The sequence below is a fragment of the Pieris rapae genome, chromosome 12, assembly GCF_905147795.1.
Source record: "Pieris rapae chromosome 12, ilPieRapa1.1, whole genome shotgun sequence".
In the NCBI taxonomy this organism is placed as follows: domain Eukaryota; kingdom Metazoa; phylum Arthropoda; class Insecta; order Lepidoptera; family Pieridae; genus Pieris; species Pieris rapae.
The window spans coordinates 4,908,168-4,921,270 of NC_059520.1; the positions used below are offsets into that span (position 1 = coordinate 4,908,168).

Sequence of the window (13,103 nt, forward strand, 5' to 3'; positions counted from 1 at the left end):
CTAGTAAATAGTCTGTTAAATGTCAAAATTCATATTTTAAAGCACAGAATATAAAAATAAAATTCAACTTCCACTATCCCACTGAAATAGTAATTTTGGATTTTCAGTTTTTTAGTTTATAAAAATCACGTTCAATGAAATCATAATAAATTATTTCGATTTACTGGAATTTCCTTCACGTAATTGAAATAACATCTATGACAAATTAAACCTAAAAACTGAAGAATGTCGCATTTAACAGACATAAAAGTCCTGTTTTCTAGGTTGTCTTCTATGAAAGCTAGGTAATATATAGCAGACATTTTTTATTAGTCAGCGTAAACACATATTAATAATTTTCGAAATTCTTATAGTATCAATACATCGCGCTATGGAGTTAGAAAATTTAGCCAGAGTGACAAACCACTGCCAAAAGGAAGTGTCACACCTTTGCCTCCACTCTCAGAACCAATGCCTAATCTCCCCCCAGTGGTTTATTCTTCGGCAAAATCCGAAGATAGTATAACAGAAGTTACAACCCTCAGTAATGGATTAAGAGTTGCTTCAGAAAAGAAATTTGGACAATTCTGTACAGCGGGAGGTATTATGCTGTCAAATTTAATGTGAATTGTTGCACTATACCTATAACTTAAAATCATCTTTTATTTTACAGTTGTTATTGATTCTGGGCCTAGATATGAGGTGGCATATCCAAATGGAATTTCTCATTTTCTTGAAAAATTAAGTTTTGGAGTAAGTATGATTTATCTCATATCCTATAAGTAGTAGTAAAACCTGACTTGCCAAGAATAATATTTAAAGAAGATTGAAACTAACTGAAACCATAATTGATTGATGATAAGACCAGATACTACTACTATTATATTCATTAATATAAATCTAATATGTATTAATTAATATTTTATTAAGAACATAAATTTTAATTACAGGCTACACATAAGTTTCCAACTCGTGATGTTATGCTTAGAGAGCTAGAAAGACATGGTGGCATTTGTGACTGTCAAGGATCCCGTGATACTACTGTATATGCTACGAGTGCTGATTCAAGAGGCTTAGAAGCAGTAACTCAGGTATATAAAATATATTTTTGTTAGGTAGTTAAACAATTAATCTGTTCTATAAACAATTATGTTTATAAGGGTAATATAGGCCACATTACCCTTAGATATTGTTAGTAGATTAATTTGTTGATTGAGGAAATTTCATAGTAGAATGAATACTTGATTATTACTAATACTACATTACAAATAAGAAAAAATGTGCAATTCTTACCATTCTACAAATACAGACATATATTATTACACTTTTATCTTATATTGTAGTTTGTCTCGATAAATAATTATAATGCTTTTTACATTTTTAAGGTATTGGCAGAAGTAACATTACGGCCACAGCTTTCTGTAGAAGAAATAGAGGCTGCACGGCAAGCAGTTGCATTTGAATTAGAAACCTTGGCAATGAGGCCTGAACAAGAGACAATTTTAATGGATATGATACATTCTGTAAGTTTTATTTAAATTGTGAATCTTAATAATACATACAACTCACTGGACTCCAATTCTAATAATTTTGTAAGAGAAGATGCTAAAATAAGTATATTAATATCAATTATCAATAGAATAATTAGTTCAACAAATATTGTCAATTATTTTTAATTGAATCTGGCAAGTAGTTTAGTAGTAAGGTGGCCATTAGGCAATCAGCTCAAAGCCAGAAATTAATTAAACACTTTTAAAAGTCTCTGCCCCGGCCCAATTGAGGGCTTATGAGAGCCACCAGCAACAATAATTCAATATATTATGTTATTATTACTATAAAGACTGGACTTTTAGGGCCTATTTCACAATGTATGGATAAAGTACCAAATACCTATGCAACACCTATATTATTCGAAAGATAAAAGTTCCGAATGAGATACTTGGCATTTTATGACAAATGCGCTACCCGACAGTCCTGAAACGCAAAAATACTTTTATCCTACCAATAAGTAATAAATAGCTTATTTGGAACTTATCCGGACATTATGAAACAGACCCTTAGCATAACATTTTAATGAATAAAAATATTTATAATTTATAGGCAGCATACAAAGGAAATACTCTTGGTCTTCCAAAGACTTGTCCCAAAGAAAATGTAAATAAAATAGACCGTGGAGTTATTATAAACTTTCTAAAAAACCATTACACACCTGACAGAATGGTTGTAGCTGCTGTAGGGGTAAGTTAAATTTAACCCTGTCATTATTTTATAATTGTTTGAATTCCTGGAGATTATGTATTATAAATTGTATATGTTTGTATAAAAGACGAGTTATAATAATTATCATACCAAGATTTTTTGTATCAATCTAAACTGTGTTAAATATATATTTATAAAATAAGGGGAATGGGGTAAGAAAAATTTATTTTAATTATCTATTGATTTATATTAAAATGCTATCTTGTCTCTACATAACTGGAAAATGTATTTATGGATATTTATAGTAAGACACATCATTCCAGGTTGAGCATGGGCCATTTGTTGAATATGTCCAGAAATATTTTGTGGATTCAAAACCAACTTGGCATTCCTCTGAAGATAAGGCATTTAAACCCATGACAGATAGGTCTATTGCTCAATACACTGGAGGAGTAGAACAGGTATAATTAACAAACCCTATTTTTTCAATATGAACAGAAGAATTAACAGAAATTTGTCCTTTATCCACCAGTCTTTGAAATTTTATCATTTAATCACTTATTTCCATTCACTATTTTATACAAAAATTGAAAATAAATATTTCTCCTATATTATTGTTTAGCTTTATTTATTTATTGCTATGTTATTTGTAACTTGCTGTTAAATAAATGGTTTATACAAATATAGAAATTTGCTTTATGCCTTGTTCAACTTAAAACACTAAATAAGTCTAATACTAGGCAGTTGCAAGGTTTGAGATTTTCCAATATAATTTTAATTTTTTAGGAAGACTGTGAAATTCCGCTATATCCTGGCTCAGACTTGCCAGAATTGGCTCATATAGTTATTGGTATAGAGAGTGAGTATAAGTTACTGTAATCTACTTGCATTCATGTAATAAAAATTAACTAAATGTTTTAAGTTGTAAAATCTACTAGTGATCATTTAATATAATTATGTACTATTTAATTTTACAAGAAAGCGCGCATACCCTTAAACAGTTCATAAAATAGTATCGTAATAAGTTATTAGAATTGTAATAATAGATATGCATAAGTTGAGCAACGCTCCATGGGCATATTTGGAACTAAATTGAAGTGCAAATAAGATTCATGTGGTTACTACCTATTTGTATATTTGTTTGAGCTGCCAAAGAACAATGTGGTTTTAATTGAATGTAAATTCTAAAATTACATGAAAATTCACTATTAACTACAGAGATTTTTTTGCATTTGAAGGTTTTTGATTCTGCTACTTTAAGTATTCTATACGAAGTGTCGCATTGGGTTTCAGGTTGTTCTCACGGTGACCCAGATTTCGTAGCCACATGTGTCCTAAACATGATGATGGGCGGAGGAGGGTCTTTCTCAGCTGGTGGTCCTGGAAAGGGCATGTACACACGTCTATACACAAATGTACTTAACAGGTAACTCATATTATTAATATATATATATTTTTTTAATTAAGTAATTGTTACTTATACATTTTGTTAAATAAAGTTTCATACATCTTTTACTTTCTGCATAGTTTATTATTTTTCTAGGATTGCCTATATAAATAGCTATAAGGCCCACCAAATCGCTTTCCTAATAATTTCCGTTACCTGATCTTGTTCTACTAATTGTATATAATAAAATATTAGTCTTTGCCTGATACATGTTTAAGTTAAATTCCAGCAAAAACACATACAAATCATATTTATAACCTGCTTTTTTACGTATAATTGTCGCCTTATAGACACGCAGAAAGATCCTTGTAAAGCCACATATTTAAAAAAAAAACTGTATTTTGGCCTACATAATTTGATACGATACTCAATTGACTTCTTCAAGTACCCACCCTTGATTATTGAGTTAAAGGATTAATTATTTAGTAAGTCTACATTGTTGCTCGATTGATTTTAAACGCTTCTGATTTCTTTAAAGTATTTGACTTCGGTAAATTGTAGATATCACTGGATGTTCAACGCGACTGCTTACAACCACGCATATGGAGACACGGGCTTATTCTGTGTGCATTCTGCGTCGCCGCCCAATCGTATTTACGATACGGCGCTGGTTATAGCCCGGGAGCTGGCCAATATGGCTGGCAAAGTGGGCGAAAATGAACTAAGGGTAAGCTCTTTGACTATATTTAAATTCCATTAATTGATCATTTTTTTTATTGAATTAATTTTGTTTAAATTTTTGTTGCATAATTTTTTTATAAGCAATGATTGCTGGGAATCTAATAATAGTTATATATTTATCCATAGCGGGCCAAAACTCAATTGCAATCCATGCTGTTAATGAATCTCGAGGCTAGACCCGTTGTGTTTGAAGATGTTGGCAGACAAGTACTTGCTACTGGGAAGAGAAAGCCACCATCATACTTCATCAATGAGATTGGTAGGTATATTTTAAGCAATTTAATTCCGATCAAATCTATCATAATATAATCATTATATAAATCTATACATGGTGTATGTATGCTATGTTGACGTAACTAATGTACATTGCTCTATGTAGCATAATAATCAACATTCAACACAACATATAGTATATTGAAATCAATATAAGATACATACATATGGAATGGAACCAATACATACTAAATTTATTAATTAGCAATAAAGTGCGTGCGTACAAAGTACATATTTCAGAAGTAAAACTAAAAAAATAATATTGCGGGTATAAATAATTGAGATCTAAGCTATCCTATATAGATATCGGTTCGGTAGTTTAGATGTGCATAGTGGACAAACAGCGTGACACGTAATTTATATATATGTATTAAGATATTGACTTAACAGTGTTGTCAGTAACACAATAAGGTTATATAGCCTGTTCCATACAGACTCTATTTCATAAAATTTATTTTTTACAGAAAAAATAACAGCTGATGATATAGTCCGTGTGGCGCGTCGTATGCTCAGTAAGCGGCCATCTGTTGCCGCGAGAGGTAAACTCAGCCATTTGCCGGCCTTCGAAGAAATTCAATCGAATATGGCATTAAGCAAGAGCGACTCGCAAGGTCGAAGATTAAATTTATTCCGTGCGTAGTTAGCACATTTATCTAGGTTAAACAGTTATTTTAAAATATATTTCATTTCCGGTTACTCTTGTTTTATTTACAACACCTATTTATACAAATTTAATAAATTTTAAATATCATAATCTGTGTATGTATAAGCTTAAGTATGCATGGGTGTAAAGAACTTGTATTACTATTTGTTCGTCTTTTGCACAGATTATACATAGTTATATCAGAATGATTTATTGATAACACTCATTTGTATAGCCGTTGCTAAAGCGTTGTCAGTTGTCTTAGTTTCATACGTTTAATATTGGAAATTGTATGATACATGTTTTATTAGACCACCAGACATGAGACATCCTATACGCGTAGTTGTATGCTAGCAGTAGGTAATAATGTTTAAAATTCTTCGTCTTAATGTTTCTCCAATTCGTTATATAATTCGTACTCTACGCAGGTTCATCTTGAATAAGGCTAAGTAGTAATAATCATAGAACCGTCAACTTAAAGTAGCTGCCTTGTACATTATCTATTTATTTAAAGGATAGGGAATAAAGTCATTGCTTCAACTCTTTATGCGACAGTGCTAGTGGACCTGAGCCTTGTGACAAAAACTCATCATCAAATGTTTGGAGAGACTTACGACTCGATACAAGAGTATGTTGCTAAAAGTCACTGTTTAACTTCGAAAATCTTGTTTATGGTCTAAGATCCGGCTGCAGAATCAGTGCGCTCATCGGTTATTTGCTAAAAAAACAAATTTTGATAGGCAACTTGGTAGATTCCAAATTATATATATATAAATGCATTCTTTACGCAGATGATATTTCAGTGGTCGTGTTAAATGATACAACGCGTAACCACGAAGCATTATTGAATGAAACAGTAAAGAATGTCACAGAATGGTTGGACATTAATAATTTAAGTGTAAATATTAAAAAAAAAAATTTTTATACAATTTCGGAACTAAAATAATTGCAGACCCAATAACCTCAAAATTAATTATAAGAGCGAGTTTATTAAGGAAGTTGTATCAAACAAGTTTCTAGGCATAACACTAGACCAAAATCTTAATTGGAAACAACACGTTTTAACGATATGCACGCGCGTTAATAAATTTTTGCTTTGAGTCGAACTCGCAAAGTGGCTCAAAACACGCAGCAATTATTGCTTATCACGGCTATGTTGCCTCAGTTTTGCGCTATGGTATCCTTTTATGGGGAAATTCGGTAGATGTGAGTAAAGTTTTTATTACTCAAAAAAAATGTATCAGGGCTATTATGGGCGTTGGACCTCTTACGAGCTGTAGACCGCTTTTTCACGAACTCGGTATTCTGACAGTAGGTACCGAGTTTGTATATCGTTGAAGCGGTCATGACTGTAAAGAGGCATCCAAAATTATTTCAAACATTTAAAGAAACTTCCTTGCATATACCGAGGGATCCAACACGGCTGCCGGTGCCTGCATGTTGCACCACGCTATATTCTAAAAATTGTTACGCCATGGCCGTAAGAATATTTAATCACCTTCCTAGAAGCTATAGATCGCTGCCATGTAATGTTTTCAAGAGGAAGGTGATTGGGTTCTTAAAGGCAAGGTGCTTTTATAGCGTGGGCGAGTACCTAGATCATAGGTTTAAAATTAACGCGGGGAACATCACTTCAGATGTTATTAAATACAAGAAAAAGAAGCCTAACGATTAAATCGTTGTATTTTTTAGATAAGAATTATTACAAATATTGGAGTATTTTTTTAAATGTAAGATTTAATAACTAGTCTTGTATTCATAATTATTACTTGACTACGGCATCCCTTACATAATTTATAAGTGTGTCATAATGAATAAACAAAGGTAGAAAATAAGAACATGAACAGGAGTACATACATGTCTGATAGGATAATAAATGTATTTATGTAAATAAATGAATGAAATATAAGATGACATTTGCATGCCTATTTTTTTGTAATTTATGTAACTAATTGTAAGACTATTCTAGCAAATAAGACTATGTAAGACGACCATCTTAAGTAGTTAATGCTGTTAAATAAATAAATATATAAATATGTTATACATAAAAACTTCAAAATATTTTATTTGTATTTAGTAGAAATATGTTCCAATGTTAGCCGTAGGTTATGTTTTTGCATTCAATAGGTAATCATTATGCTTGAAATTAATTATCATTGATAATAACAATTTACTAATGAAATCAGGAAAAAATATAATGTTACAAAAAATACATTATAATTTTCCATTAATTAAAGCTATTATTTTATGTTTAAGTTTAATTAAATACAATTTTAATTGTCTACTGGACGAGGTCTTAGTCGAGACGCAAACGGACTTAGGTTGTAGTTTATTTTATTTATTCAACTAGGAGAATGGCAAAATTTGTACTTTCGATATATATAACATATCAAACTTTTATCATCAAATATACCTTTAATGTTTCCGTTTAATTGTCCTACCTATAATTCCTGATTATTGATTTTCGTCCATATTTAGTGCAAATAAAAAATCAAATAACTACATAACGTTTATTAAAACATATAAAACAAGCTCAGTCTTGTCTTTAAATTAACAAATTTATTTACATGAAAGTAAAAAAATCGATACAAACAAAATAATTCGGTCAAAAATTTGTGCTTATCTAAAATGATAAATTCTATAACATATTTTTATTCATTTGCTAATTTAACAGCTAACTTTGCTGCCTCATCGGCATCATTAACCATATTGATATTGAGTCCCGATTTCTCTAGAATTGTCTTTGCCTGAGCTGCGTTTGTACCCTCCAATCTAATAATAAGCGGATGCTTTGGAGGACTTTCCTTGCACGCTGCCACAATACCACTTGCAACCGTTGCACAGTTTACGATACCTGAATATTAACAAATAAATGCGTTTATAACTGACACATTATAAAATCTTCTCATACGGTACAAATTCATACATACATCATAAATGATTGTATTTATGATCATTGAATGCCTTTTAATATGATAAGAGTATTTTTTACCTTCATATTTTCAAATATATAATCACTAAAATAATATATTAAATGAATAGAACATTATTAATCTGTATAAAAAATATTTATCGCGTAAATAAAACTGAATAGAAATATCAATTGAACAAAATTAAATAAGAAACTAATAATAGCCTTCGTAAATTATTCATAATTATATTGCAACACTTAATAGGTGTGAAATTCCTTTTATGTGAAGGACTTGTTCTGAAAGTTATATTGAGTTATGAGGCAAGGTTTATTTTATTACCTGCAAAAACATTGACAAATACAGCCTTTACTTTAGGGTCAGACTCCAATATTCTTAATGCAGCGGATACTTGCGCTTGACCTACTCCTCCTCCAAGGTCCAAGAAATTAGCTGGTTTTCCACCACTTAATGTGATAAGGTCCATTGTAGCCATGGCTAAACCAGCTCCATTGACCATGCACCCTATACTTCCATCCATATCAATATAGGTCAAATTTAATGATGTTGCTTCCACCTGTAATGTTAATAAAGTGAAACCATATTATGTAAAATATGCATTGAAGAAATTAGTTGTTCCTCGGTTTAGCTAATATTACAAATACATTGCACTGCCTTATCACAATGCACAATTAATTTTTTTATATAAAATATTATAGGTGATTATAAAAAGTTATGCATTCTGAAGAAGAAAGAAGTATTTTTTGTTTTCTAATATAATAAATGACTTGACAAGGAATATGTGTACTGCAACAAAGTTATATATAATTATGATAACACTCTCAAAATAAAAAATATTTTGTAATAATATCCTTATAAAGGATAGTCAATGTATATATGTGTATATATATATCTAGCAAATTAATATCCTAGATGTATTATTGATCCTTATCCTTATATATACAAATAAGTATAAGGATCAATATTACATCTAGGATACTAAATTGCTTTTAATTTAAACAAATGTAAATGTTTAAAACTTATTGTTTTAAAAATATTGCCATTCAAGTCATGCCACTCAATAGATAAGATAATGACTCACTACAAAATTGTTAATAGTTGATAAAAGTAGATATATGTATCAATTTTATTATATAACTATTATTCAAATAAATATAAAACAACACTAGAAAATATTCTTCTTGAAAGACTCTGAACTGATCTTAGGTGATTACTGAATAAAATAAAACTATTAAAAACCTATTAAGACTTGATCACACATTATCTAAGTTCTTTATACCACTATTGGAAGTTTTAAACTCTAGATGTTGATATATAGCTTAGCATTTACATATAGCCAAAAAGATAATCAAAGTCTCTTATAAGGTGATAGACAAGTTATCAATACTTACTTCTCTTGGGTCCACTCCAGACACATCATCAAGGGCAAATATATCTTTTTGTCTAAATTGTGCATTGTCATCAAAGTTAATTTTAGCATCAACTGCAACAACCCGACCATCATCAGTTTCTACTAAAGGATTAATTTCTAATTGTGTTGCATCTACCTAAAATACATTTATGAAAGTTATCACTATATTCATATTCACATATCTAGAGTATAGTTTCAGTTATATTCTGGTATGACCACAATGCATTCAAAAGTTATAAGATTTAATGAAATAAGAAGATTAAATGTTAAAATTATTGAAGATTATTATAATAAAAATGATAAATTACATTTTTAATTGCAGTTTTTTATTACCTTAAGGAAAAGCTGCCACAGATTCTTGATTTCTTCTGCACATTTATTAACCATTACTCCTTTGAATTCCAAAAACTCTGCTATCTCTTTTGCTATGGCATCTGTAACACCTTCATGAATATCTACTGGTATAGTTTTCAATAAATGAGGGGTTTCTTCTGCTACAGCCTCAATATCCATACCACCAGCTGGTGAAGCCACTAATACTGCTCCATTATAACTTCTTTCCATGACAATACTTAGATAGGTTTCACGTTTAATGTTTACACTTTCGGCAACCATTACTTTATCAACCAAAATACCTTCCTTTGGTGTTTGTTTTGTAATTAACTTATGACCAATCATATTTTTTGCTAAAGGAATAATTTGTTGTGGGTCTTTGGTAATGTGAACTCCACCTTTGAACCCATTATCAAAATGTCCTTTACCACGGCCACCAGCTAAAATTTGTGCTTTGACAACATATTCATCGGCTTTAAAATCTGATAGTGGCTTAGGATCCAGACTCGAGTCTATCAGGCGAAAGTTTTGAATAGACACATGATGCTTTTTTAATAAATCTTTACTATGATACTCTTGAAGATTTAAATTTCTTGTTGATTTTACTTGTGGACAGTATCTTGTGGCTAAGATTTTAAAAACCTTCAAATTCTTGGTGTTCTTTAATGCAGCCATAATGCACTTCGTACCTATATTACTACCACTCTAAAAACACTTATATTATCAGATATAGAATATAAGATTACGTGTTTTACTTTATTTTACAGTTTGAAAACTTTTTATAGCATATTTCACAATAACTGTTATATTTTTATCTTTAATTTATTAATGTTAATGTAATTTAGATTTTGGGCCAGAAAGCAGAATATTATTTTTGTCAACCAACCTGTCTATCGTCTGATTCGTACGGCGCGTACTTTTGGACCTTTAGTCTTTAGATTAATTTTTAAACACAGTACGATCACAGGTGAAACTTACACTTATAGAAATGTGAAATAAATTAAAAACCTTTTTTTCCCCTTTTCTGGGCCTGCACAGTGCACGGTTTTTAAACCTTATGAGACCGAGACGTGATGTCTTTACTCTTTAGAGATAGGGCAATAATAAATGACAGATTTCCACGCAGACAGATGTTTACACTTTATGAAAAATCAGACGACAGCAGACAGCCGACAGATTAATTTTATATGCTGTCTTTGTCAGCTTTCGTGTGTCGAAAACATATTAACATAACCACTATTCATATTTAAGGCTTATTTACTTTAGTTTTTAAATACTTTATCTTACCCCTGACGATTGAACCTCTTTAAGGAAAACCGTGCTTTAAATTAATACTAACTAATATTTTAAAATGTCAAATAACATCATTAAAGTTGGTGAGTATATTGTTGTACAAAAACATAATTACAAAAAGCTTTATAAATTTAATAAATCTGATTCCCGAATAAGTGTTGGAAAAGATTCCGTTAGCTTAAGCGCTATTGAAGGATGTAACTATTTTTCAATATTTAAAATGGTAGCCAATGGCAAAAAGAGAAGTAGGGAATATGATTTAGAATTGGTGGAAGAAACAGCATGCCTAAAAGATGAGATTGGGATTAAATCTTCTGGTGCTGATAATAGAAATATATATGACGATGGCAGATCTCAAAAATTAACAGCAGATGAAATTTATGACTTGAAAAGTGATTCATCTAAAGCTGCAGATATTGTTGAAACACTGATAACTAATTCAAATACTTTTCATAATAAGACAGAATTCTCGCAGGATAAGTATTTGAAAAAAAAGGAAAAAAAATATTTTGAGTATATCCAAATTCTAAAACCAAATTTAAGAATAATATCTGAAATTTTGTATAAACTAGAACCAACAAAAGTCCAAGGAATTCGCATTGATACATTATCTCAAATTGTTACAATGGCCAATCTATGTTGTGAAGGTAGTCACTTGCTTTATGACTCAGGGTCAAATGGACTAGTTGCTGCTGCATTATTAAATGCCATTGGAGATAGTAACACTGGAAGATTAGTTCACATGCACCCAGGAAACATGTCCCAAAAACAAGCTTTGTTAGCTATGAATTACAGTCCACAGCAGTATAACAAATGTGTTTCTGTTAATGTATATTCTGCACTGAGGCAATATTATCAGGGTTGTGATACAAATACATCAGAGAAAATCCTTGAAGTTACAGAAAGTAATCGTTTAAAACGAAAAAGTGAATCAGTAACTGAAGAACATGCAAAGGTTCCTAAAATGACTGAAACACAGAACCTAAACATTGAAAAAACAGAAAATAGGTATACACAAGAACCAAAAAAGCCAAAATGGCATTTCGACAACATAGAGGCATCAAATATTATATCAAATAAAATGGACTCACTCATTATAGCATGCAAAGAGGATCCCCAAAATATATTTATGGAATTATCAAAATTTGTTAAACCTGGTAGACCTTTTGTTGTTTATTACCCTGTTGCAGAACCGTTACAAAACCTGTATGTTTCTCTTAAATCTCAAAGTAATGTAGCAGCGTTAAAGCTCACTTGTAGTTGGATGAGAAACTATCAGGTAAATATAAATTCAATTGAAAACTATAAAATACTTGTGCCTAACATACATATATAAATTTAATTGATTGTTATTAAAATATACCACTTATATTTTTTATTTTTAGATTTTACCTGAAAGAACACACCCAGAAGTATTAATGAATGGATCTAGTGGATTTTTATTAACAGGGTATATATTAAAGTGATATTATGTTATTTATATAATTGAAAATAATATAAATTTGACCTCAAAAATAATCTTTTAATAACATAGATAACATGGTAGCTTTTTATACAACCAATAACAGGTGTTATTTGCAACACTGCAAAATAGGGTCATTAAATAAAATACTCAGTTTTAATAAATAATTTATTTTAAGCAAATTATTTTCAATGAGTGACCATGTGACATGAATGTTACTGTATGAAAAAATATTTTCATCAGATTAATATAAGTATTATTCCTACCTAGGGATCTCCTGTCAGTTAATCTGAAACTACATTTATTGTCATCTAATTAGTAACAGTACTTTTTATTTAGTTTGGAATGTCCTAGAAATTGCATGATATTTTCACAGGAAACATTTGAGTTTGATAATGACAATGGAGCGAACCAATTGCATTAATTTTTGGCACCAGTACAATCCCTATTGC

At 30.4% G+C, this 13,103-nt stretch overlaps 3 protein-coding genes across 3 annotated transcripts; 2 read left to right on the top strand and 1 right to left on the bottom strand.

Moving 5' to 3' along the window:
* The first annotated feature begins 58 nt into the window (after positions 1-58).
* On the top strand, positions 59-5,275 carry LOC110993774 (mitochondrial-processing peptidase subunit alpha). The gene is made up of 12 exons (XM_022260148.2): positions 59-284; positions 354-580; positions 653-732; positions 930-1,070; positions 1,365-1,502; positions 2,080-2,217; positions 2,502-2,639; positions 2,965-3,037; positions 3,472-3,604; positions 4,127-4,292; positions 4,433-4,565; positions 5,044-5,275. Exons 1-12 carry the CDS (start codon positions 226-228, stop codon positions 5,217-5,219), a joined length of 1,602 nt encoding a protein of 533 aa, XP_022115840.1. The 5' UTR covers positions 59-225; the 3' UTR covers positions 5,220-5,275.
* Positions 5,276-7,718: 2,443 nt separating this feature from the next.
* LOC110993744 (succinate--CoA ligase [GDP-forming] subunit beta, mitochondrial) lies at positions 7,719-10,964 on the bottom strand. Its single transcript, XM_022260106.2, has 5 exons — positions 10,783-10,964; positions 9,897-10,601; positions 9,544-9,699; positions 8,474-8,708; positions 7,719-8,076 (listed from the first exon to the last, which is right to left on the bottom strand). The coding sequence occupies exons 2-5, from the start codon at positions 10,569-10,571 to the stop codon at positions 7,874-7,876; spliced, it is 1,269 nt and encodes a 422-aa protein (XP_022115798.2). The 5' UTR covers positions 10,572-10,601; positions 10,783-10,964; the 3' UTR covers positions 7,719-7,873.
* Positions 10,965-11,088: 124 nt separating this feature from the next.
* On the top strand, positions 11,089-12,720 carry LOC110993742 (tRNA (adenine(58)-N(1))-methyltransferase non-catalytic subunit TRM6). The gene is made up of 2 exons (XM_022260105.2): positions 11,089-12,468; positions 12,575-12,720. Exons 1-2 carry the CDS (start codon positions 11,248-11,250, stop codon positions 12,653-12,655), a joined length of 1,302 nt encoding a protein of 433 aa, XP_022115797.2. The 5' UTR covers positions 11,089-11,247; the 3' UTR covers positions 12,656-12,720.
* The last annotated feature ends 383 nt before the right edge of the window (positions 12,721-13,103 follow it).